The following is a 26007-nucleotide window of genomic DNA, read 5'->3' as shown; positions in this document are numbered from 1 at the left end:
TGGGCTTTGGAAAGCTCTGACATATTCCTGGGATCTCGAAGGCTACGTGCATGCACAGTGCCACATACACGCCCAGGAAAGACCTGACAAGGCCCTAAGCTCTCTCCTTCTGCTGACCTTGAAGTTCAGCACAGGAAAACCAAATCCTCCCTGGGGAGGGAGGAGAATTTGATTTCCACAGTTGACACATTATACTAAACATCCAGTTTTAAACAAAAAATTAGGCAACATGCAAATAAACATGAAAGTATGGTCCATATACAAGAAAAAAGTAATAGAAACTGTCCCTCAGGAAGCTGAGACATTGGACTTAACAGATAAAGATTTTAAATCAGTTATTTGAAATATATTCAAGGAATGGAAGAGTACTCTGCATCTAAAGAACTAAAGAAAAGTTTAAGAACAATGCCTCACCAAATAGAGAATATAGATACAGAACACAATAAAAAAGAATCCAAAGAAGTTCTTGAGTTACAAAGTATAACAAATGAAATGAAAAATTCACTAGAGGTTCAACATCAGATATGACTAGGCAGAAGAAACAATCAGTGAACTTGAAGACAGATCAATTGAGATTATCCAGTCTAAGGAAGGAAAAAAAAAAAAAGAATGAAGCAAAATGAACAGGGTCTGAGAGACCTGTGGGACACCAACAAACCTGAACATATGCATAATGAGATGCTCAGGAAGAAAAGAGAAAGGACCAGAAAGATTATTTGGAGAAATAATGGTTAAAAACTTCCCAAATTTGATGAAAAACTTTACAAATCCAAGAAGGTCAACAAATTCCAAGTAGGATAAATTCAAAGAGACCCACATCTAGATACATCACAGTCAAAATGTTAAAGACAAAGGCAAAGAGAGAATCTTAAAGCAACAAGAGAGAAGTGCTCATCAAGTGCAGGAGATCATCAATAAGATCACACATTGATCTCTTAAGAGAAATTGTGGAGGCCAGAAGACAATGGGATTCCACATTCCATGTACTAAAACAAAAAGAGTGTTAACTAAGAATTCTACATCCAGCAAAACAGTCCTTCAAAGACGGAAAAATTAAGGGGCTGGCCCTGTGGCCATGTGGTTAAAGTTCCACGAACTCTGCTTCAGCAGCCCAGGTTCACGGGTTCAGATCCCAGGCACAGACCTACTCCACTCATTACTTATGCTGTGGAGACATCCCACACACAAAATAGAGGAAGACTGGCACAGATGTTAGCCGAGGGCTGAAATCCCTCAAGCAAAAAAACTGGAAGATTGCCAATGAAAGTTAGCTCAGGGTCAATTTTTCTCACCAAAAAAAAAAAAAAAAGGAAAAATTAAGATATTCCCAGGTAAACAAAAACTGAGAGAATTCATCACTAGCAGCTATGCTCTACAGGAAATACTAAAAGAAGTCCTACAGGTAAAGTAAAGGTCATTAGACAGTAATTTGAATTCACATGAACAAGTAAAGAACATTACAGGTAACTACTTAGGGAAAGATAAAAGACAGTACGTAAATGTATTTTTTGTTGTAACTCTTCTTTCTCCTATTTGACTTAAAAGATAACTGCATGAAGAAATACCACAAATCTGTGTTGTTAGGCGCACAATGTATAAAGCTGTAATTTGTATGACAATAACAACACAAAGGTGGGAGAGTGAGAATGGAGCTACAGAGGAGCAGATTTTTTGTGTACTGTTAAAATTAAGTTGATATAAATCTACAAAAGACTGATATAAGATGTAAATTGCAATCTCCAGAGGAGGCAAAGAAAATATTTTAAAAAATTAAAACAGTAGGAAAAGAAATGACAATGGAATTAAAGTGGGGTAGTAAAAGATAATCTATTTAACATAAAAGGAGGTAGTAAAGTGCAAAAAAGACATAAGACATATAGAAAATAAAAGGAAACTGGCAGTTGTAAATCCTACCTTAATAGTAATTACACTAAATGTAAACGGATTAAATGCACAAATTAAAAGGCAGAAAAGGGCATCAAGTTAAAAAATATGATACACTCACTTGCTGTCTGTGAGAGACACACTTTAGATTCAAAGATAAAAGTACACTGACAGAAAAAGGACGGAAGAGAGTATACCATGGAAATACTAAGCAAAAGAGAATTACCATAGCTGTACAGTCACGTGTTTTTTAACAACAGGGATATATTCTAAGAAATATGTTGTTAGGTGATTCCATCATTGTGTGAACATCATGGCGTGCACTTACACAAACCTGGAAGGAATAGCCTCCTCACTCCTAGGCTATATGGTACTAATATTATGGGACCATGATCGTACTTGTGGTCTGTCATGACTAAAATGTTGTTATGCAGCTCATGAAAGTACTAATATCAGACAAAATAGACTTTAGGACAAAATATGCTACTAGAGAAAAGGAAGGGCATTTATTTATATTGATAAAAGGGTCAATGTATCAAGAGAATAAAATTATTATAAAAATGTATGCATATATATAAACATTTATAACAACAGACCTCAAAATACATGAAGCTAAAACTGACAGAATTAAAGGGAGAAATTAGACAATTCAACAAAAATAGTTAGGGACTTCAATATCACACTTTCAATAATAAAGAGAACATCTAAAAAAAGATCCAAAAGGAAATAGAAGATTTGAGCAATAATACGAACTAATTACCAGACAGATATCTACAGAATGCTCTATCCAATAAGAGTGGAATACACATTCTTCTCAATTACACATGGAGCATTCTCCAGGACAGACCATACATTTTCCCAATTCAAAATTTACTACAAAGCTAAGTAATCAAAACAGTGAGGTACTGGCAGAGACATACAGGTTAATGAAACAGAATTGAGAGTATAGAAATAAACCCTTACGTTTATGGTCAATTCATTCTCAACAAGGATATCAAGACAATTCAACGGTTGGAATAGTCTTTTCAGCATATTGTGTGGGAACAGCTGGATATCCACAGGCAAGGAATGAAGTTGGACTGTCACTTCACATCACAGGCACAAATTAATGCAAAATGCGTCATACATCTAAATCTACCAGCTAAAATTATAGAACTTTTAGAAGAAAACATAGGTGTAAATCTTGTAATCTTAGTCATTAGTTTCTTAGATATGCCAGCAAAAGCACAAACAACGAATGAAAATATAGATAAAATGAGCTTCATCAATATTAAAAACTTACGCTTCAAAAGACACTAGCAAGAAAGTGAAAATACAATCCACAGGATGGAAGTATTTCTAACTCATATATCTGACAATGGTCTAATGTTCAGAATACACAAAGAACTCTTATAACTCAACAATAAAAAGAAAACCCAAAAAGAGCAAAAGACATCCTCTAGTTCTACTGGGGACAGACTTCAAATTGAGGCCATTCTGCAAATGTGATAACAAGCACACTATGGTTATTTTCAAAGTATTGTGGAATTCAAAAGGGTCCAGAGAAATGATGGAATATAGAATAAGTCAAATCAGATATGTCACTCAAAGACATCTGCATGCATGAAAGTGTGAATCCTACCCCAAAACTGATTTCTAAGTTTCTGAGCTTAGTCAATTACATAGTGACTTCAGACTTACTGGTATTTACTTAATATTTAAATGAGGCTGGAAATAACATCGAAGTATCTTGGAACATTGGTATTACCAATGCCAATCAATGTAATGATTACCACCAGACCTCCTGAAGTAGAGAATGTGGAAAGGATCTGGAGTTAGATGAGCTTCTCCAATTTACTATCAATGATTTTAGGCAGGCTAATTCACTTATCAGAGTCTGTTTTTTTTACTTGTAAAATGGGAATCCTTGTATCTTGAAGGGATAAGAAATCATATATACACACATAGGTATATATTCCAGCCAGACATGCATTAAGACCTTTATAAAAGAGAGCTTGTATTATTAACTATTACAGTGAAGCATTACCTATGCAGACCTCCCTCCTGAATTTCTAACGTGATACGACCCATAATGAAGAACATTAACATGCAAGGGTATGAGCCAAATGACTGGTTTTAAAGTAATCACCTTAGTTACTCTCTTTTAAAAAGCATCTATCAAATCTTACATCTCAATTTATTTGACTTAGGAAAACACAAATATCTAAATAGGAAGTGACATCGTAATGCTTTCAATTTTGTAAAACAAATAGTAATATAAAGTGATGGCACTGTCTTTGTAGGAAGTTAGGCTTATACAATATTTACATGTTCACCTTAATTTTTTAAATGTTTTTTCACAAAGCAAGAACTGAATATTTGTTGAAGAGCTATGTGTCCAGTACTCAGGACACACGATAAAATATAAAATGAATACTCAGTAAATAGGGGCAGAAGAAGAAGAAAAGTCAAGAGTACAGTTAGAACACAATGTGCAAGCCATAGTGTTCCTCACAGTAACTATAGGCAGACTGCTAACTTGGCTATGATCTTCCAAGGACCAATGCAAGGAGCAGAAAGCTATCAGACAAGACACAAACAAAAAAAATTGAGAAGAGTTTAGTAATGAGATAAGTAGCGTAATGCAGACATTACCAAGAATTCTGGCAAATTAGTAAATAAAAGAAGCAGGTATTCCTAATGAAAGGAGTAATCTTATTAAAAAAAAAAAAAGAAAAAAACCCTTCCCTCAGCCCCTCCCCTGTGCCCAGCACTCTGCTAGACATCACAGATGGAAAAGGAGCGTCACGGTCTAGGGAGGGCACTGGCACGAAGTGGAGCGGGAGGGATGAGACACAACAACTGAAGAGAACTGCAGTGCCACGTGTCAAATGACGCAGCCAAGGTGTGCATCGAGGTGCCACAGAGCAGCCAGACTGCGCAAGGGAGAGGGAAGGAAGCTTCTCAGAAGCGTTGATGCTAGAACTTAGTTTCAAAGCAGAGAAGGGCAAAAGTAGTTGGGAAAATCCATTAATAATAAAAATTAGGCAGAATGAATAGCAAGTGCAAAACAATGGAGGTATAGACACGAAAACCCTCTCATTCTGGGAATCAAACCGCTTCTTGTTGGCACACAGTAGGATGCAAACGGAAGAGGGGAGAGTAGTGAAACTGAGAAACCCAGATCAGGAACCATCAAGTTAAAGAGCGAAACGATCCACTTTACATTTCAGAAATCTCTCTGGGGCGACAGTTTGTGGGCGTGGAACAGCAAAGGAGATTCCAAACGGCCAGAGTTGCAAACAGATCATCGTACTGTGCAGAGTTCGGCAAAATGCAGAGCCCATGGTTTCTTTAGCAATTTGTTAGTAGCTTCAAAAGAACATGGTTCGCCACGTGAAGAATTCTATTTCTATGCTGATTTGAAGAATCAAGATTGTAAATGATTGGAACTTTCTTAAATAACTAAACTGTTAAGTACTATATTATTTTTCCCTAAAATTACATCATTCAGGGGCCGGCGCAGTGGCGCAGCAGTTAAGTGCGCACATTCCGCTTCTTGGCGGCCCGGGGTTCGCCGGTTCGGATCCCGGGTGCGGACATGGCAACGCTTGGCACGCCATGCTGTGGTAGGCATCCCACACATAAAGTGGAGGAAGATGGGCACGGATGTTAGCTCAGGGCCAGCCTTCCTCAGCAAAAAAGAGGAGGACCGGCAGTAGTTACCTCAGGGCTAATCTTCCTCAAAAATAAATAAATAAATAAATTAATTAATTAAATAAAATTACATCATTCATTCCTTATTCAATTACTCTGTCAGATATTATAAAGCTGGTGATTTACTTGAATTTTCAAATTATTTAGGTCATTGAATTACTGACTTCCATATGTACACTGAAGATCTTAAAAGATTCAATTTACAGTTCTCACGGGGTTCCCTTCCTGATGACTTCACAGCTGGATTTGGCCATGGGGGTGCACCCCTTCCCGTTACAAGTATGCTTTGTTCAATGCACAATGCTTGAACAATAGGAAAGCAGAAAGAAGGTCTGGACAGGAGAAAAGGCGGAGCAGCTGAGCGTGACTGCAGGTAAATGCATGTGGCTCTAGGAGGGCGTGGAGGGCATTCTGGTTGATCATCTGCTCTTTTATTGCAAGGTAGGAGAGGAGGGCAACGGCTGAGAACAACAGAGTAGGTTAGCCAGTAAAGGGCTGGAGCAAAGGTTACAAGGAGGAAGGGTGGATGCTGGTGGAGCTGGCTAAGAGCGGCTGAGCAGGAGGCTTTTGGTCTGAGGACTGGGGCATCGGAGCTGCAGCAGCCGCCTCCTTTTTCCTAATGCTCCTATCCTCCAGTCTTCCCAACTACTGGTCGCTTGTTTTTCTTATTTATATAATTTAATTTTACGAAATTCCTCTTTAAATTTTTCCGAGGCTAGAGTGGGAATTTTAAAAGAACAGTCGATACAGTATTTGTTACAAGTTAATACACAATTGAGTAGAATCATAAATGTGGTATGGAAGAGGATGTTCCAGATTTAGTTCAGTCACACAGCGAAGCTTAGAGTCCACTCTTTAAACGTGTGCAAGAACCTGGGATGTGGACTCACCGCTTCTCGGATAGCAGTGCTCAGGTATGTCCAATGATTTTCTTTACACTTGAAATTGTTGCATAATTTCTCACTTTTCCGTATTTTCTCCTAGAGAACACTCCTTTGTGACATGGCCCCAGTCTACGTCAGCCTCATTTTTGCTATGTGCCCTGTGCTTCAAATGCAGTAATTACGTCCAGTTCACGTGCTGTTCCCTCTAAGTTTCTGTGCCTACTGACTTTTTCAATATAAAACTCAACTGAGTCTCCTCTTCTGTCATATCTTCTCAGTCCCACAAAACCAGAGTGTGTCACACCTGTGTTATGCCCCAAAGGACCCGAGGCACATACTTCTCTCACTGTGTGGAAGTGACTGGCTTTTGGCCTCACCCACCGCAATGAACACGGATTGTGTCTTGGCTCCTCTTTCACACAGAGGACTAACCACACCTGGAACTTCATGAGGACGACTCATAAAAGGTCACTAGGTGGCTGGATTGCCTGCCCCGGGAGGAAGAGGACGTCCCTCTCCCACTTAGTTCTCTCACCTGCCCCGAGCTCGCCGACGTGTCTCCAGAGCCATTCCTCAGATGACCCAACTGGGTCCCAAGTGAGGAGACCGCGCATATACCCTACTAAGCAACCTACTTTATCTCCTCTGGAAGAAGTTTAATAGAGCTCCCTTAAGCTGTTAAAAGGCACTGCAAAGACCTTCTATTCCTTTCCTTGCACTTTTAAAACAGGGCCCTGCACCTGTGAGTGAGACACTCCTGGAGATACACATCTCATGAAATGCCAAGAATCATTAGTCTACACAAACCTCTGAACGCACTTTTGTCTGGGCAGAGTCAATGTGCCCCGCTTTACTACCCCACTATCATTCCACCCGGCCAGTAAATCTTTAATTTGATCTCCTAAATCTCTCTCACACCCAGCCGTCCTCTACATTCCCAATGTGACTGTGTCAGAATTCACAACTTCTCCACTCAATTAGTACAATATTCTAACTCATCTCCCTGGAGTCCCAGTGCTTGCTCATCTAAACCTTCCTCCAGAACTATCTACTAAAATGCCAATTTGCGCTTGCTGCTTCCCTGCTTAATCTCCATTCCCCTTTCCTAGGTCCTGGAAGAGAAGGAAGGAATTCCTAAGCCTCTCGTAGTCTTGCCCTTCGCAGCTGGTCCCTCTGACATCATCTTTTATGTCTTCCATCAGGAGACCTTAGGCTAAATTATTGCTCCCTTGTTTGTGCTTCCATAATAACTGATAACTTGCATATACACCATGTCTGTAATCATTTCTCTGCCTCCTTTCTCTCCCACTAGTCAGTGAGGGTAAGGCCCAGGCCTTGCTCTGTATTTTCAATGTCTGGCACCTGGGAGGCATGCAGTTACATTTGTTGAATGAATAAATCAAGAAAAGAAGTAATTAAAGACCACGTGGCAGGAAATATAGCAATAGCCTCTTTAAATGCAAATCGAGGAGCTATGGTGGAGTAAATGCAATATTTATTAAAATATTATAAATTTGATAATGAGACCTCACCTAAATTCTTTTCTGTCAAACACTCTCTTATGTTCCCTGCTCTCAGCAAAAAATCCCTCTAAAACTCTGTATTCTATTTCTGAAAGTCAGAACAAAATTATTAAAAATAGTGAACAAACATGGACAAGAAATAAATGTATATGAATATACATTGTAGCTTCATTAAAAGAGACTTGCTTATTCATCAAGCTCCACTTCTGAGTTTTTATCTTCAATAAGGAAACGTGTAAATGGAATTTAACTGATGGTGACCTGGACACTTGCAGACGCCAGGCCTACCTCTAGTAAGGGGACACGTTCTAACACAGGTGGAGATTCTCATCTGCCATTCCAGACCGATAAAACTTCACCGACAGCTGACCCAGACCAAAGAAATCCTGCTTTGAAAAGAAGAGATTTTCTGGGATAAAAGACATAGCATGACCTATTTAATTCTATTTCTGTCACAACCAAAATCAAGCATAACATTTAAAGTGGGGAAAATAATTTTAAACAGAGAGTTTATAAAAGACAGTGATTTTAAAAATAATGTTTCAGTTTTGAGTCCTTTTAAAAGGAGACAATTATGCTATATAACACCTCACTTTAATTAGGGTGCTATCTGGTCATTTCAAAATGGAAAAAGTTTCATATATCACACAGTGCTAAATCTAGTCTTATGATGATTGATTTGAGTTTATAAAATCGGATTAGCTAAAAACAGTCTTTTGAGAAGTTCACTTTTGCTGGGGGACTCTGAGTAGTAACATCCTTGTTGGGTATCACCAACGACCATGAACATATGACATAACCAAGTCATTTCATAATTAAACACAAGTCATAATATTAATAATAATGCTAAATAAGAATCTTTCACATAACCAGTTAAATAAAATCACTAACACAACAATCAAATCACATCCCCAGGTGTTTATGTTATGGCTGTGAGGAATACAGTATGCAGCTTCTAGACCCACACAACTTCTCCATGTCAGCCTTCGGAGTCGATGACTGTGTTCGAATTCCAGGTCTGCCTCTTATTAGCTGTGTGGCTTTGGGGAAATCACCTAACCTCACGGAAGCTTGACTTTATAATTAGCCGAATGGGAATCATAATCCAGGTCCTGGCTATTTCCAATGGCTGTGGGAGGATTAACCAAAAAATATATTTGAAAGCTGTTTGGCACAGTTCTTGCCCAATAAAGGTAGTTTCATTTTACTGAAGATCTATTCCCTTTAACATTCTCAAGCTATTAGCCCAGAGAAACATCAGAGCTATCCAGGTATTTCTCTTTTGTAGAAAGTGATAAATTCTTAAAACTTTGTCTACACTGCAATGCCTGCATTTCCATTCTGCAAATGCTAGTATTAACCATTGTGGTTTTTAGATAGAGAAATGGCTGACCAAGATTAGCTGTGATTTTACCCATATCTGAACAGAGCTTTTAAAAATACTTCTATGTCAATTATTCGTAAATGTCTTCTCTTCTCTCAGTTCATATCTGAGAAAGAAATAGATTTGTTTGGATTTGACAAGGTGTTCAAAATAATACAATAAAGGAAAATGAAATAACAAAGAAGTTAACCCAGAAATCAGACAAACAAGGGAAGGGAAAACTGTAAATGGAAAATTAAAGAAAACAGAAATAAAAAAGAAATCCCACAAACATGGGAAAAAAGGGAATAACTAAATCTTACTAAGCCCACGCTAGGTACTATACCATGCTAAAGATTTTCACATCAATTTTCCCATCTTCTCTGGGAGGTAGACGTTGTTGAACGCCTTCTATGTGTCAGGTGCTGTTCTAAGCACAGGGGACAGAGTGTTGAGCAAACAAAACAGAACAAACACTGTTGTCCTCATGGGGCTCACACTCCAGTGGGGAGGCAGACACAAAAAAACAACCAGCACATACACAGCACGTCACAGAGTGAGAGCGTGGGCGAGGCTGAGCACTTGGGGTGGCCAAGGGAGTGGCTACAGAAGAGATTTTGCATACAAATGTGAAAGACTTGAGTGGGCTGGTTACGCAGTCTTCCTGGTGGGAGGTGGGTGTATTTCAGGCAGAATAAACAGCAAGTGGGAAGGTCATAAGGTGCAGAGGGCAAAGGGAGTGAGCCAGGCAGAGAATACAGCAGCCAGATGACCTGGGGCCTTTGGGGCCTGAAGTGAGAGGTAGCCCCTGGAAGCTCCTGGGCCCCATGTGACTTTCTGCTTCAATGATCTCAGTTCCAGTATACTATTTCTTCCTTTATCTGCATCTAATGTGCTACTAAAACATTTATTTAGTTTTTTAAATATTTTTCAGTTCTAGAATGTCTATGTTTTCTGTATTTTCCAGTTCTCTGCTTAAATCATCAATCTTTCTTTTAATTCCTCGATTATAATGAGCATAGTTATTTTAAAGTTTGTGTCTGACACCTGAATCTACTGGGTTGGTTTCTACTGTTTCCTTAGTTTTTTATTATGGTACCTCTTGCACGCTTGTAAACTTTTGACTGAGTACTTGCAACTATAGATAAAAAATTACAGAAATAATTAAAGGCCTACGCTGTTCTATTTCTCCAGAGAGAATGCATATTTGCTTTTGGTGGGAGGATAGGAGACTTAGCAGCTCCGGCTTAACGTTAGTTCCACAAAGGACTGGAAGAGGAGAAAGCCTTCCTCTGGAGCACAGCTTCTCTGGGATCTATCAGCTCCCTTGACCCGAATTTGGAGGGAGGGGCTTAAACTCCAACTTTTCTTTTTTTTTAACCTTCCCAATCTCTGCATTTCTGTTAAGGCTCAATTCAGCTTCTCAGCTAACTTTTCAGGAATTGGTAGAAGCCCTCACAGCCTTTCTCATCCAGGGTTCCACCAGAGAATGAAGCGCGATGGCCTAAGGCAGCCTCTGTATGCAAGATGACCTCACTTCTCTCCTGTGCAGCTAGAACAGCAGTGGCTTTGCACTGTCCTTGGGATGGTTAAGGAAAGCATCACTCCAACCACTCCCACATCCTGCGAGTCAGATAAGGAAGCCCAGTTGGAAAGGCTGCCCCATGGGCTTCATCTGCCTTGTTTACTACGGTGTCCCCAGCGCCTGGCATGAATCTGCATTCAATAAATACTCTCTGAACAAATGAATGACGGTAATGGATTTATACTGGTTCCCTTCCTTGAGAAGAATGACCTCCATCTGAAAGATGACTGGCCACAAGAGTTGTGCGTAGTATCTCCAGTGCCACCATGAAAGAGAAAGGGCTTCTGGCTCGCCAAAATGCACACCTAATTCACACTGCAGAGGTTTCCTACAACAAATGTATAGCCACCAGACTGTCCGAGTTCACAGCAACAGCACTAAGATTACTCCTTGCTCAGCTTTTAGACTCACCCAGAAACTGTCAGATTATCACCTGGTCTAATAGCAGACCTCCTTGAAGGAAGATGTTCGGCTCTGTTATAAACGAGAGTATCTGGTCTGTCTAGTACAACGTTCTTAATACACAAAATGATCATATTTTTAAACTTTTTAATCAAGCATAAAATTAGTGATAAAAAGGTACAAATCCTAAGTTCACAGCTTAGTGAGTTTTCACCAAGTAAGCACAACTATGTGACCAGCACCCAGATTAAGAAACGGAAGATCCACCGGCCCCCAGAAGCTCCCTTTGTGCCCATCCTCAGTTACTGCCTCCCCGCAACAGTAACTACTACCCTGACTTTCAACACCACTCATGAGGGTTACTTGGCTTTAAGCTTTACAGAAATAGAATCAGAGTAGCGACCACTTTGTGGCAGGTTCCTTCCCTCAGCACTGTATGTGTGAGATTCGTCCATGTTGTTGGATGTGGCAACAGTTGGTTCCTTTTCGCAACTTGAAGAAATTGGTCCATAAGATTACACTACAACTTGCTCATCCACTCTAGTGTTGACATAGACTTGGCTTCTTCCTGGTTTTGCCTGCACGCTCTTACACCAGTCTTTGGTGCACCTACGCGTGCATCTCTACTGAGTAGTTCCTGGCAGCAGAAGTGCTGGATGGCGGGGATGCACGTGTTCGGCTTTAACAGGTGGTGCCAAACTTTTTTCAAGTAGTTGCACCAACTTACATTCCCACAGGAGCAGATGAGAATTCCTGCTGCCCCTCATTCTAGCTAACACTTGAAATTATCTTTTTAATTTTAATCATTTTGGTGGATGTGAATACTATTGGATATCATGATTTTCATATATTAATGTCTGGGACACAGTTAGCAAGAGTCTTCCCTGAAAGACAGCACTACATTGGTAAACAGAAGAATTAGATTTCTGACCCAACAATAAAAACACTTACACACCACTTTTTACGTGCCAGGCAATATTTTAAGTACTTATCATACATTAATTTATCTAACCTTCATAGCGACCCCATGAGATAAGCACTAATATTTCCATTTGCAGATTAGGAACTGGGACACACAGCAATTAAAGGCACAGCAAGGATTTGAACCTAGTCAGTTTGGCTCCCAACCTTGCTTTTAACCACTGTGATACACTGCCTGTTCATTAAAACTGAAAGTCAGACTCTGCACCAGAATGAACTTCCCAGGATAACGCCACACTATGAGGACACGTCTGGATGGCCAGCTGGTCTTCCACTCGCATTGCCCAACACGACAATGTGGCTTTATTTTAAACTGCTTTAATCCTGAAGTATCTTCCAAGATTCCACGTTCTGTTATGTACCTCACACTATTCTACCTGTAAAGAGACTGAATGGAATAACAATAAAAGTATAAAGATGCTAATAAACCTCATCAATCCTATGCTTCTCTTCCAGCTGTTCCTGCACACAGCAACGCCCCCCAAGTGTCCAGGCCTCTGGAGGCCGTGCTGCGTCTTCACAGAAAGCCCTCAGCCCTTCCCTCCTGAGTGGTACTAGTGTCCGTTCCTGCTTGGTTCAAACACTGACTCCTCTAGAAAGTCCTTCCACACTCCATCAAGCAGTTAATCTTCCCTCTTTGGTCCTTCCTAAGTATCATATTCATAAGTCAATTACAGGTGTTCTTATCCTGAATAGTAACTGTGCTTTGTTTCCGTATCAGGAAATCGAACATCAATTACTTACTATATGCTGGGCCCTGTGGAAAAAGGGCATGGCCCTGTCCTCAATAACTTAGAATGTGACGGGAAACAGTAAGACAAAAGGAGTGATCACACCGCTCTAATTACCCTAAATAGGATGCACACACACGGATCCAAATAATAGAGAATGACCCCTGAGATAGACGGCATTGCGGGAGATTCAAAGGGAGGGTGCTAACTGTGTTCCTTCCTAGACCCTGATCTACTGGAGGGCAAGGAGCGAGTGCTATGGCTGCTGTTAACTGCTGGGGAGAACGATAAGACTAAGATGGCAGGTTCTTGTAGGAACTCCACTGTAACAGAGGACTACCTGGCGATTCTCAGATTCCCCTCCCTGCCTCAGCCCTAATTCGCCTGAGGGATATGACACATGTCACATTCGCTCAAATACAACCACCATCACTCAGCCAACTGGATGGGCAAGCCCAATTACGGAGGCAAATTTTGCCTTCCATGCCTTAGTGACACTGTCATTTCAGAGTCCTCTAGTCCCTAAATAAAGCATTTTTTGGGTTGTTTTGTTTAATGTAAGGAGGAAAAAACCCTTCCATATTTATAAATTTAAAATCTGAAATTATTTCCTAAAGGTTTACGTTTCTGAAGTAGGTCAACCTTTCAAGCAATTTAGGAAAAAGGTGAATTTGTGACGCTCCTGATAGACACGTCAAGTAAACTGCATGCTGGCCTTATTCTTGCTTCTGGTAAAATGGATATAAAAAATTATAGAACTTTCATCTTTTTATCTAAAATAAAAAGGTGTCCCTAGGCTTTTCAATTCACATTTAAAATGCATTTTCATAAATAACCTTTTCACAATCTGTACTCTGTTTTAATTAAATGTCTCACTATGGAAAACAAGATAATTGAAGCAGTTTAGACATTAGTTAACTGTCAAAAAATTATGACAGTAGTCACTGCACTGGGAAAAATGTGCCATTAGTACAGCTCTCATCTGTACTAAAATCCCCAACCTAGCCATATAACTAAAACTTCAGGTGAGTTCTCAAAAGAATGAGAAAAAGCATGACTTCACTGAGTCTTTAAACAAAAGCTACATTAAAGAATTACACGTACATTTAAAAAATATATGTGGTTTTCCCTAAAGTCTTCTCTGATGTTCCTAGCAGTCAAAATTTCAGAAGAGTTTATTCTTACAGCCAAAGAGGAAGTGGTGGTCCCTGCATTGCCGGGTTACAGGTGAGGATACTGTTTATGGCCATACCAGTGTGCTTCTAAAGACAAGAGCCACCTCCTATAGCTTTAAGGAGCCACGATGCTCGAAAACAGGCAGAAAAGGCGTGTCTGCTGGCCGAACACAAGGTTTCGATTTCTGCTCCCATTCAAAACTCTCTTTTCTGACTCTTGAAGCCTGGATTAAGTTAACCCATGCAGAAGTTCTATGAGGAAATACCCTACAGAGTTACGCAAGGACTGGTAAAACCAATTGCTCCTTAATCGTGCACCAATTGCTCTTTTGTAGAGCCAGCTTGATGGTCTGAAGTGATGAATAATTTTTCCCACTCATTTGTCAGTTTCTCTGTTTGCAAACACAGAGTTTTAATTTCAAATTAGAAGACACGTACTTGTCCAGGCAGCACTGGGTCTTGGCCAAGGGCCTGGGCTCTGGAGCAGACACCAGGCTCTGCCCTAACTACTTCTGTGACTGGGAGGAAAGGATGCACTTCATGGTGGGGTCTGAAGGATCTAAAAGATCCATGGACAGAGCTGAGAAGAGTGCTCATGAGGAAGTAAGGGCACATGAGTTTCATTACTTACCAGAAGCGTGATTGGGGAAAAGTTCGTTATCCTAAACGGTCTGGAGACTACAACATGTAGTTCACAGGGCGGAAGTGAGGGTTGAGTAAGATAATCTAGGATAAGCGCCCAGCACACTAATACACTGCACAACATAAACATCCAATAAGCGGCAGCTGTTATTTCTTCTATTAACTTTAAAAAGTTGAAGAACATATCATTTTTCAGTGATTACAGAATCACAACATTGGAAGAGAGCAACAAGAGTAGACCGTTGGACAGTTTCATGACGGTTTCCAACGAAACCATCTGCGTCAGGAAGTGTCCTTGCAAATATGTAACAAAGCAATAACTTCTGACCTTAAGACTGAGGTTGATGAGTTTACAAAGAAGCATCTAGAAAACTCAGGCTCTTCAGTAGTTAGTAAGGCAGACCTGGTGAGTGCTTCAGTTTGGAAAAAACGTCCCTGGCTAGGGATGTCTGGATATTCAATGAGGACTCTTGCTCTGGTTCTTGTACTCTTTCCTCACTTATTTTCTCATTTCTTCAAGCCCATAACATTACACAAGTCAGAATGTTGGTGATAATGCTTTAGACCAGTGGTTCGAGAATCTGGGATCCACCCTCAGTGCACGTACTTTTCATCCGCGTGGGTCACTGGAAGGCACACCCGTCTTTGGATAGTACGGGTTGGGTTATTTTCTTCATCTGTGGCTTAGTGACCATTATTCCTCCTCTGCAGATGAGGACCCCCATGACAGTGCTGTGGTGAGGCCTGGATGCAACAGTGCAAGGGAAAGTGCAGCAGTACATGGTGCTCTGCCATACATCAAGGTCCCCTGTGCGACATTCGAACATATGGATGCCCGGCCCCCATCCCTACAGATTCTGACAGAGAGGCCAGAGGGAAAAGCACCTGGGTGCTACAGTCAGAAGTACTTGGCTCTGCTACTTCACACTGTCCCACAGCCTCGAGGAGCCGCCCCCTCCTCATTTAAAGACACGCACCTGAGGCAGAGCGCATGCTCCCATGAAAGCCCTTCAGCACCCGGCTGACCCCGTCTCTCTCAAGGCAGGACCACCGCACCACACGGGCTGCTGAGAGGGTAACTTCAGTCTGTTCAGTGAACACCTTATAGCTGGATAATCAGAGCATATCAAGTCCCTGAGAGGGCTTTCAGACTCTGAGGAACTTGTGCGACTTCATCTAGAATGCCCCCATACCCATCTTTAAAGGGGATTAACCCATTGGCCCAGCCTCCAAAGTGTGAATGATTTCACAACACAAAGACACCAAGGATATTAGTGAATGGCAAATACTTCCTATGACTAGACGGCTGACGTAGTCGTAATTAAACGAGTTAGAAAATAACATGATTAAAATTTCTAGGACAATTTTAGTTTATACATCTTGAGTGGTCAGTCTGCATTTGAAAACAGAATCTCATTTCAAAACATTTTTCAAAACTTGTGCTTTAGAATTCAAAACACTCATAGCTGCTCACACTGTTAGTTTGTTTCTCTCCTTAAAATGTCTGCCTCATTTATTCTGTAACTTTCCTGTCAGTATCAATATTTCTACTTGATGAAAATACAGTTTCTTATTAGAAAAACCATCTTTAGGGTGATAGTGGAAACTAAGTTTCAGAAAATTCTCAATTATAGAATTTTCAAGTTGGAAAAGATGTTTGGAGAATATCTGGTCTAACCTGCTGATTTGTTATGTAAAGTACTATCTGCATTTTGCTGAGGAAGAAACTAAAAAGTTTAAATAATTGACCTAAGAAAGAAACAGGGGGCTGGCCCTATGGTGTAGCGGTTAAGTTCAGCACACTTGCTTCCAAGGCCTGGGTTCATGTGTTTGGATGCCGGGCGCAGACCTACACCACTTGTCAGCCATGCTGTGGTGGTGACCAACATATAAAATAGAGGAAGATTGGCACAGATGTTAGCTGAGGACCAATCTTCCTCAACAAAAAAAAGAGAAAGAAATAGATGCTGATACTGACAAGCGGGATTAGAAACCAAGTATTTTATCTCTCAGAATAATATTCTTTTCATTAAATTGCATTGTCTTTCCTATTTATTAGTTCACTAAATGAGCCATGTTATGTTTGCTAAAATTTGCTAAAGATACTTAATTTCACTTCACTATGTTTCAACAGTGCACATGACACACAGAATGACGGAATTAGTTGGCATTAATAAAGGCCATCCTCCACATGTTTACTTCTATCTCCAAAATGTCAGCCCCTATGATAGGCTTTGGGAAAACTAAAAGTGAAAAAAAAAGAAAGAAAAAGAAAGAAAAAGACATAATTCCTGTCCTAAAGAAATCCACAGTCTACTGGGGCCAAAGACAATTAAGCAGACAGAGCAGTCGACGCAGAGTGTACCAAAGATGCTACTGACCATGCCTGATGAGAGCCAGGAAGGCCCCACAACCCCAGAACAGGAACAAGAGTCGGCACAAACAAAACAGGAAAAGGCCTTCCGAGAGAAGCAACAGTACGTGAGCAGCAACGCAGGGTTCGGGTCCCTGGTACGTTTAAGGAACTGTGCTAGGTATTGATGGAAACAAAATGATAATGTGGAGAGCAGAGGGTTATAAGTCAGACAGAAGGACAGACAAGAAAGGCTTCAGACGTCACTTAGAAGAATCTCAGCCTTCTCCTGAAGAGACTGAGATCCTTCTAAAGTTCTAAACTAGTTCTGACGATCTAGGGCAAGGGGGCGGTAGCATTATCAGACTTCAGATACTAGAAAGTACACCAGAAGTGGTATGAAGTACTCATTATTTAAGAGAAGGGCTAAGCCAGACTGAACACCATGGGGTGACTAAGGAGGGTGCAGCAATTGCCTAGATGTCTGTCTGGTTGTCCATCTGTCCATTAATCCATCCATCTAAATAATCAGTATTTCTTGAATGACTACTGTCTATTCGGTGTAGGAATAAAAGAGTGAACAAAGATTTAAGTTAGTGAGAAGTCAAACGTGAAAACCAATATACAAACAAATAAGAGCAAATCTGAAAACAGCGGGTGCTCTGAGGGGACGGGATCAGAGCACCTGCTGTGGACACGAGGAGCTGGTGAGAACACTGCACAGGGAGCACACGCATCTTAACGAAAGCAGCTGTGACAGAGACGGGCTGGAGACCAAACACTTATTTACAAAGACATGAAAAGACTCAGGTTACTGTCTGAACATAGGGAGTGAAGGTGAACAGATGAGCCCGGGAGCCTGGGTACAGGTCGTGCCATCCCCCTCACTCAGGACGCGGGGAGAAGCACGGCCTCTGCACTGGCCACCCCCCAGCTTCCAGTGTGTGCAGGGCACAGGGAGAGCTGGACACAGCAGGTGACCCCAGAGAGAGCTCCAGAGAGGCCAGAGTCAGAGATTTAGATACGGTGGTTATTAACACATAAATGTTAGTGAAATGATGGAAATGGACAAGATTTTTCAGAGGTAGTAAATAAAACTAACATACTAAGTGTTTGGGGAACAGGCATCTATTTAGATGACATTTTTTTGGTAAGTGAAGCCTAGGGCAATTTATCAAAAATGGTTTCACTTTAGAAATTCTTATGTAAATTGGGCTCTGGCAGCAAGCATCAAACATATCTTTCTGTGTAACTTCACCAACATTTTGAATTGTTAAAGTGCTTTCATTGAATGTGTTCTGGCTTACACTAGTTACTTTGTCAGTTATTTAATTATTTGGACAGTAAGCAATGAATCAATGTCATTTTGAGAAAGAGATACCTCTTATTCTCAAAAAAGAGATGAGAAGTTACTGTAACTATGTCTAATTTTACTAAGTTAAAAGTGGAGCAGAAGGTCCCAATTTATACTCAAAAGGTTGAAAACACATTTATTATTTGTTTTCTTCTTTTTTGGAAAAAAGCTAACCATGTTAAATTGCCTTATTTTCTTAGAAGACAAGTACGCTCTGAGAGAACAATCTGGTCTCACCGATGGTTAGCCTCTTCTGCTCAAAGGGCTACTGGGTCTGTTCCCCGCGCTTTTGCAATAATCACCTTCTCACAGTCAAACAGACTCATTTGCTAACAGATGTTCTTCCCAGTGACACACACTCAGGGAACACTTTGTGACAGCGGCTCTGCTGAAGAACGGTAGGCTCCGATGACATTATAAATGATCAAATATCTTCACCAACTCACCTTTAGAAAAGTCAGTCAAATTTCCATAGGCACATTTTGACAAGGAAATGCCTTCATTTTATCAGGCTTTCTCACTCAGGCTAACAAAGCACATTCTTATAACGGGCATACTATAACTATCTACTAAAAACAATTGCAGCATATATACCAGTAATCGAGTTTTTCTGGGGCTTCAGACTATACTGGAATACATTCATTTTAGTAGACATAATTGGAAGAACATTGAGGATTTTAAGGATTGAAATGTATACTTTCTCAAGGAAGCAGCAGCTGTGGCAGAACATGAAAGAATAGGATTTTATCCCCTTTTTTGTTTAAATAAGCAACTGATGATTTCTTTTTGTTTTTCATTCTGGAAATAATGAGTCTAGATACTAAATGTTAAATGAAAGTTAAAATGAAAAGTAAATTGAATTTGTTAGATATAACCCAACAAGTCCTACAGAATAAAACATTTATCACTATGAACATACTTCAGGGAGATCTTTAAAAATTACATTTCTGCATTCCAAAGGAATGACAAGCCTTTTTTACAGCTATGGCTGCTCTCAAACTCTTAAATAGTGAAAATGTTATTTTTTATTTTTGCCAATAAATTCAATAATTGCTCTGTTTACTACTTTTTAAAATCCTAACCCCATCCCATTCTTCCTACTGGTTCTCAACTTCTATTTGCCTGCTTAAGGTACCTTAAAACCAGAGAATTATTAAATTGCAAGGGACCACAGAGGTTAGTTCAGTTTCCTCTCATCCCTTTCATAGCACTCCTGATGAGAGCAATGTGTAACACCTGCCTGGTTTTCTCCAAAGATGAGGAGATCTTATAATCTCAGCTAATAAAGCACTGTTTTCAATAAAGCACTGATTGTTCGAGATAGAACAGAGGGCTTGAATTTTGAATCCCACATCTGCTTCTTTCTCATTCATGTGACTCTGAACGAGACATCCAGCTTCTACAATCTCAAATTCTCATTTGCACCACAGGAGCGTAATATCTCATGGAGTGGCTGAGAGGACAACATGACATAACATACATCAAAGTGCCTCGTGAGAAGTAGTTTCTCATTAAATATTACGTCCTTCTTGAAAGTTCATTCTTAAACTGAGATGAGATTTACAATGTTACTCTGTTACCTTCTGAAGCTACACAGAGTTAATCTTACCTCCTTGTAACCCACAACTGCCCTCTGAGCATGAGAAGAGAAGAATAACTAATAGAGGACGTTTTTTCAAACGACACCCACCACATTTCGCACGAGACAGTTACAGTAATGACTCGGAAAAGAGCAAAGCTAACCTTCATTAGGAAACTTACCAGGTCTGTACAGGGTTATCCAGTCCAGTCAACATTTACTAAGTGCTCACAATGTGCCAGAATCTATGCTAGTGGCTAGAGATTAATTAAGAGACAGCGCTCTTCCGCAGAAGTTTATAACCTTCTGAGAAATAGATGTATACTAACTAACGGATGCCTTATGCAGCTATACGCTAATAATTAAGTTATATATACCCTGCTCTGTGAGTAAAAATGCAAAACCACGCAGGAGGCATCTGGGGTGGGTCCTCCACAGGTGACAATTGTTAAAAACTCAGTCTTGAGAATACTCACTCACTCACTCACTCAGCAAACATTCATTCAAGACCTTCTATGTGCCAGGCATTATACTAGGTGCTGGGAGTACAAAGGTGAGAGAGGGGGAATCCCTACCGTCATGTAGTTTAGACTATAATTTATGATTACTCCAGTTCAGTAGAATAATTATTTTAGTATATTCTAAGAATAATTTCAACTTTCCCATGTGCCACATGAATGGATAAGCAGCTTTTTGGGTTATGGAATCCCAGGCTTTTAAAGTTGGAGATCTTGTTGTACCCCTGCTCGATCTAAAATCCTAGAAACAAGCAAACAAACACACTTTTTTTTAAAGTTTGTGTTTTCCCCTTCCCATGCTGCCAAGCTAAGCACATTGTGTGAGTAATCTGTGAGAGGATTCCAAACAGCTAAGACCAACAGCCAACGTCTGGGGATATGCCAGGGACTGCCCAGCTGTATCAGAAAGGCTGGAAGTAGGAAATTCAGTTAAAGTTGGGTCAGGGGAGGAAGACGAGGTCAAAAGAGCACACCTGAGAGTCAGAGCTACTGATGGGGAGGGGAGGGAGGGAAAGGGAGGTGAAGAGAGGGGAGGCAAGGGGAGGGGGCAGGGTGAGGCGGCTTTGTCTCCTCCTCATACGACCTACCAACAAAGTGTGTTACGTACAGTGTTCAACTGCAGAAGCTTTCTCTGTAACTCTGTGGAGGGCTTACAAAATGCTAGGCGAAGTGGGAAAAGCCTTGTTCTTGGCTATTAATTTTAATAAGTATTCCCAGGAATAACAGATACAAAATTAAGAAGGGAAGTTATAACACATAATCAAAACTCTTCATGATAGCAATTCAATTTGGGGACGTGAGTGTACTCATGATAGGCTTTCTTTTTGGTATGAGTCCTACTATACCACACAAAGCATACTGAGAAAGCACACAATCATTTGATGTGTGCAAGAGGAGTTGTATGAAGTTGAAGAAATTGCTAATGCCGCACTCCAGCCAAATTAAAATGAAGATGGCAAACGCCGGTGTCACTTATCCAAAGGCAACACTGTGGTGCGGCAGAAAGAGTCCCAACCCTGTGTTGGAACTGCAGGCGCAGAGACAATCAGTGTCTGGAAGATCACGAGGTGCGAGGCTGGGACTCAAACAGCGAGGCTGCCTTCCTCCTCAGAGCTTCAAAACCCTGTCTGCTCCTGCCAGGACATGGGCTTTCTTCTGATGGCCACTACCCCATCATCCACTGCGGTGGACGGAAAGGGGGACTAACTGAACGCTACAGAATACTTTTCAGATCAACTGTTTTCATGCCTTCCCCATCAATTATCAATACAAATCAGAGCTAAAAACAGAAAAACCAAGTGCCTTGAATTTCTCTTCCTTTTTCTCCCCTAAGCTTTACTCTTTCAAGAAATTTTTACTTGTAGTAATCTAATTTCATTCTAGACTCATAAAGTCTACATGTTGAGACAGAGAACATGTGTGTCTTGTTCACACAGTGGGAATTCAATCAATCTTTGCTGAGTGGAAAGATGAATTAATTCACGGAAAGGAGGCAACAGCTCTTTCTGAAACATGGATTGTGAAGCCAAAAGAGTTAAATACCTTGCCTGATTTATACCATATTTATGGTACAGGAGGGTCTAGAATCCAGGTTTCCCACACCCTGTGCCTGGCAATTACCACAATACCATCCAGAAACATCTACATTAATCCAAACCTAAGAGAACTCAAGGTAAGGCAAGGTAGAAATAAACAGACACTGGGCCTACCTAAAAGGCATTCAACAACATTTCCTTTCCTTTACAGTCACTGCTATTCTTAAGAAACTCAGCGTTTGTGGAAGAGCGCCAGGCATGATTATTATTGTCAGCTTGGTAAGAATATAACGAAAGAGGAACATGTCCAGCTGTAAGGAATACAAAGAGAAAAGATAGAGGCTGCATCCTTCCCCGCTGAACAGCAAAACGGTGAAACTGGCTATTCTAGAATCTATCTGTTAAATACAATTCACTGAGCCCCCAGTAGGCACTCTCTGCCAAGCATAAAGGATAAAAGCTCTCCATCCGTGCTCTTCCAGAAGTCGCAGTCTAGAACAGAGGGAGACATGTCACCACTGTAGCAATGCTCAGTAGGTCAGCTCCTACCTCCTCTGAATTTCCCTAGTACAGCTGACCTAAGTCTAGAAGGACAAATAGGAGAGATGAAGTGAGACGAGCACTCGAGGCAGAGAAAGCAGCACGAGCAAAGGTCTGGAAGCCTAAGAGGACACAGCACATTGAGGGAACTACAAAAAGTTCAGTAGGTCCAGGACAAAGACTTAGATCTTTCCAGTGGCTGCAGGTGAAGATGGAGAGGTTGTCTGTGGCCCAGGGGATGACGGCAACCTTCCAGACACTGTGCAAAAAGCTGTCCTAGCAAGAGACCTCCGTTAAAGTACAACAGGAAAAACTCTTGTTCTTGCATCGTAGCCCTGTCCCTGCTTCCCCTTCTTTGACAACAGTTCCCATAGTCTTTCTTTAATACTTTGAATTACTAATATGAAACATCTATCCACTACTCATTTTCTTATTTTATGGTCAACTAGGAAGTTATAGTAAGACTCTCAGGGAATTTGCACTGTATTCTTGTTCAAGAATTCTTCCTCCCTTCCCCCAGCCCAGTTTTCATGGTTATATTTTCTTTCTCTTATGTTAAGTAAGTCTATGAACCGTATCAAAGAATCATTGAATGGTAAATGGAAAACTAACTGATTTGCATTAACTTAAAAAATTGGGAACTTTGTTTTCTTCACTGAAAAGAATTTCAGTAAGAATCCATATTCAGTAGCAGAGATTAAGAGGAAACACTTAAGGGCAAAAACAGCTCAGTATATGTAGGCAATTATGTTTTATACGATTGAATTACTCAGAGGCAACCTGGAGTGGAATATGAAAGAACGCTGCATTAAAATCCTGGAAGAGCTTGATAACACATCTCCCTGCCCCTAGTCTTGAACCTTCCCGTCACCCAAATTCATCTTCTCTATCTTAGATGGAAGCTATTCAATCAAAGAAGTTATATTTTTTTCCATTTTTTTGTACCTCTAGTACCAAGTACTTATTTAGCACTCAATAAATGTTTGCTGAACTAAGGTGGGAAGATTCAAGATCTAAAACACAGTGAGGGAAGGTCCTTGGTCACACACCTAATGCTGTGTCTGAACGGGGTCAATCCGATCACCCAAGCTGTTGTGGGACTCCTTCACTTACATAATCTCCATAGGTCTCTTGTGTTGGGGGTGGCGGTGGAGGTCTGTACCCAGTTGGGGGGACTCCTCTTGCTCGGGGAGTGAGCAGTCCTCTTCCCCGACTCACTGGCCCTCGGGTGGAAAGGACTCCCCTGGAGGTTGGCGTCCCGCGTGGCACACCGACTCCAACTGGCCGGGCTGTGACTCCTCCCCTTCCCCTGCAAGCAAGAGGGGCAAGTTAGCAATATACAGCATGTTCTTTAAGATTCCATCGTTCCATGCACAAATACTCAGAAAAATCAACGTTCCATATTCTGTAAAAGGAAATAAGGAAACTATATGCAGACTAAAAACTAAAGCAAATGAGAAACAGGTATCTACCAAAAGGAAGTTAAGTCACGTAGGCAGCTAGTCCAGCAATAACAAACATGGTACCATGGTACCATCAAAGAAATCAAGACAGTTTCTGGGTGGGATACAGAATAGCAAGTTATGGCATCTGGGAAGGCTGCATCTACCGAGGACTTCTCTATAATGCCACTCAAGGGTCACATCCAACCTTCACTCCAACACTACGAAATGGGCCTTACTTTGCTTGTTGATGGACAAGGAAACTGAGTCCTAGAGAGATCTTAAAACCATCTGAGAACACACAGCGAGCAAAGCCAGGGACCAAAATACATGCCAGAGTTCCATGAGAGAGAGAACAAAATGTACTTTCCCAAATAACATATATACTACCTAGTAATTTAAAATACCATTCTTAAGGTAAACACAGATATTTTCTGAGTTGAATTCAACATATTCATGTATTTCTAACACAAAATATGAGACTTCAAGTCAGAGAGGAAGGAAGGAGGCAGCTGTATCAAGAATAGCTCAAGATAAGCAAAAACTTGAGAAAATGTGCAAGTCCTATGAAGAAAGAAGGACAGAAAAATGCAGCTCTTCCACAGAATAAAGGCACAGGCTGATCCACGTCCCACAGACAACGTGCCCCAAATAAGGAAAAGCACAGCAGACGACATGGCTGCCTACACTTCCGTTACTTCCTGAGTCTTTAGTTTGACTGGACAGCAAATACACAGTCAAAAATCTAATTTCCAAAAACAAGAGAGAAAATTAACAAAATTCAAAACCAGTCCTTTGACAGGATGGATTAAACTGATAAACCTTTAGACAGACTAAACAAGGAAAAAATAATATCAGAAATGAAAAAGGGGTCATCACTGTTGATCTCAAGGACATTAAAGGATAACAAAGACTATGAACAACTCTAGGCCCACACATTTGTTAACTTAGATGAACTAGATTTTGAAATATACAGATGACCGAACTGCACACAAGGAGAATTAAGCAATCTGAATAAACTTACATCTATTAAATAAATATAACAATCAATAATATTCCAAAAAAGAAAGCAGCAGACCCAGATGGTTTCACTAGTAAATTCTATCAAATATCGAAAGAAGAAATGATATCAGTTCTCCACAGTCTCCTCCAGAAAAGAAAATCAGAGGGAACGTTTCCTAAGTCATTCCATGAGGCTGGTCACTGGACTGCCTCCTGAGCAGTATTTCTACATTACTAGTCAGAGGCTGGGATTGGCCAGGCTCAGCCAGGGAGGACAGAAGAGACTGGCCTCCACGTGGTCTTGAGCCCCGCTGGAGATCTGTTGTAGAAGGCACTTCCCAAGACTTTTTTTCTAAGTCCCACTCTGGGAACCATGACTGGCCAAGGGGTCTGGGGGGACCAGGAGGCCTGAGGAGGGTGCCATGTGGCTGGCCTAGCTGCTCTCTGACCTCCCCAGGAAGAGACATGTGGTCCAAAGGGGAACAGGACAAGGCTTTCGAATAACCAAAGACATTAGATAAAGATACTATAAAATGAAAAAAACTATAAATTAATATCTCCTGTGAACAAAGATGCAAAAATCTTCAAAAGTAGTAGCAAACTGAATCCAACAATGTATTACAAAATTATACATGACCAAGTCAGATTTATTCCAGGTATGTAACGTTGGTTCAACATTAGAAAATCAACGTGTTCCACCAAATCAACAAGGTTTAACAAGAAAAATGACATGATCACAAAGAGCAGAAAAGCATCTAAAAAAATGCAACACCATTCATCATAAAAACTATCAGCAAACTAGGAATAGAGGGAAATTT

At 40.7% G+C, this 26007-nt stretch overlaps 1 protein-coding gene across 10 annotated transcripts in view; it reads right to left on the bottom strand.

Annotated features, from left to right (window-relative positions):
- The window catches only part of KHDRBS3 (KH RNA binding domain containing, signal transduction associated 3), a 189853-nt gene that overhangs the window by 49350 nt on the left and 114496 nt on the right, over positions 1–26007 (bottom strand). For all 10 annotated transcript variants that reach the window (XM_070631012.1, XM_070631004.1, XM_070631005.1 and 7 more), the window contains exon 6: positions 23859–24054. In XM_070631012.1, the coding sequence (XP_070487113.1) occupies positions 23859–24054 (196 nt within the window). The remainder of the gene's footprint in view (positions 1–23858; positions 24055–26007) is intronic.

Source organism: Equus przewalskii, chromosome 8 (assembly GCF_037783145.1).
Source record: "Equus przewalskii isolate Varuska chromosome 8, EquPr2, whole genome shotgun sequence".
In the NCBI taxonomy this organism is placed as follows: domain Eukaryota; kingdom Metazoa; phylum Chordata; class Mammalia; order Perissodactyla; family Equidae; genus Equus; species Equus przewalskii.
This window is presented reverse-complemented; position numbering and strand designations above follow the sequence as displayed.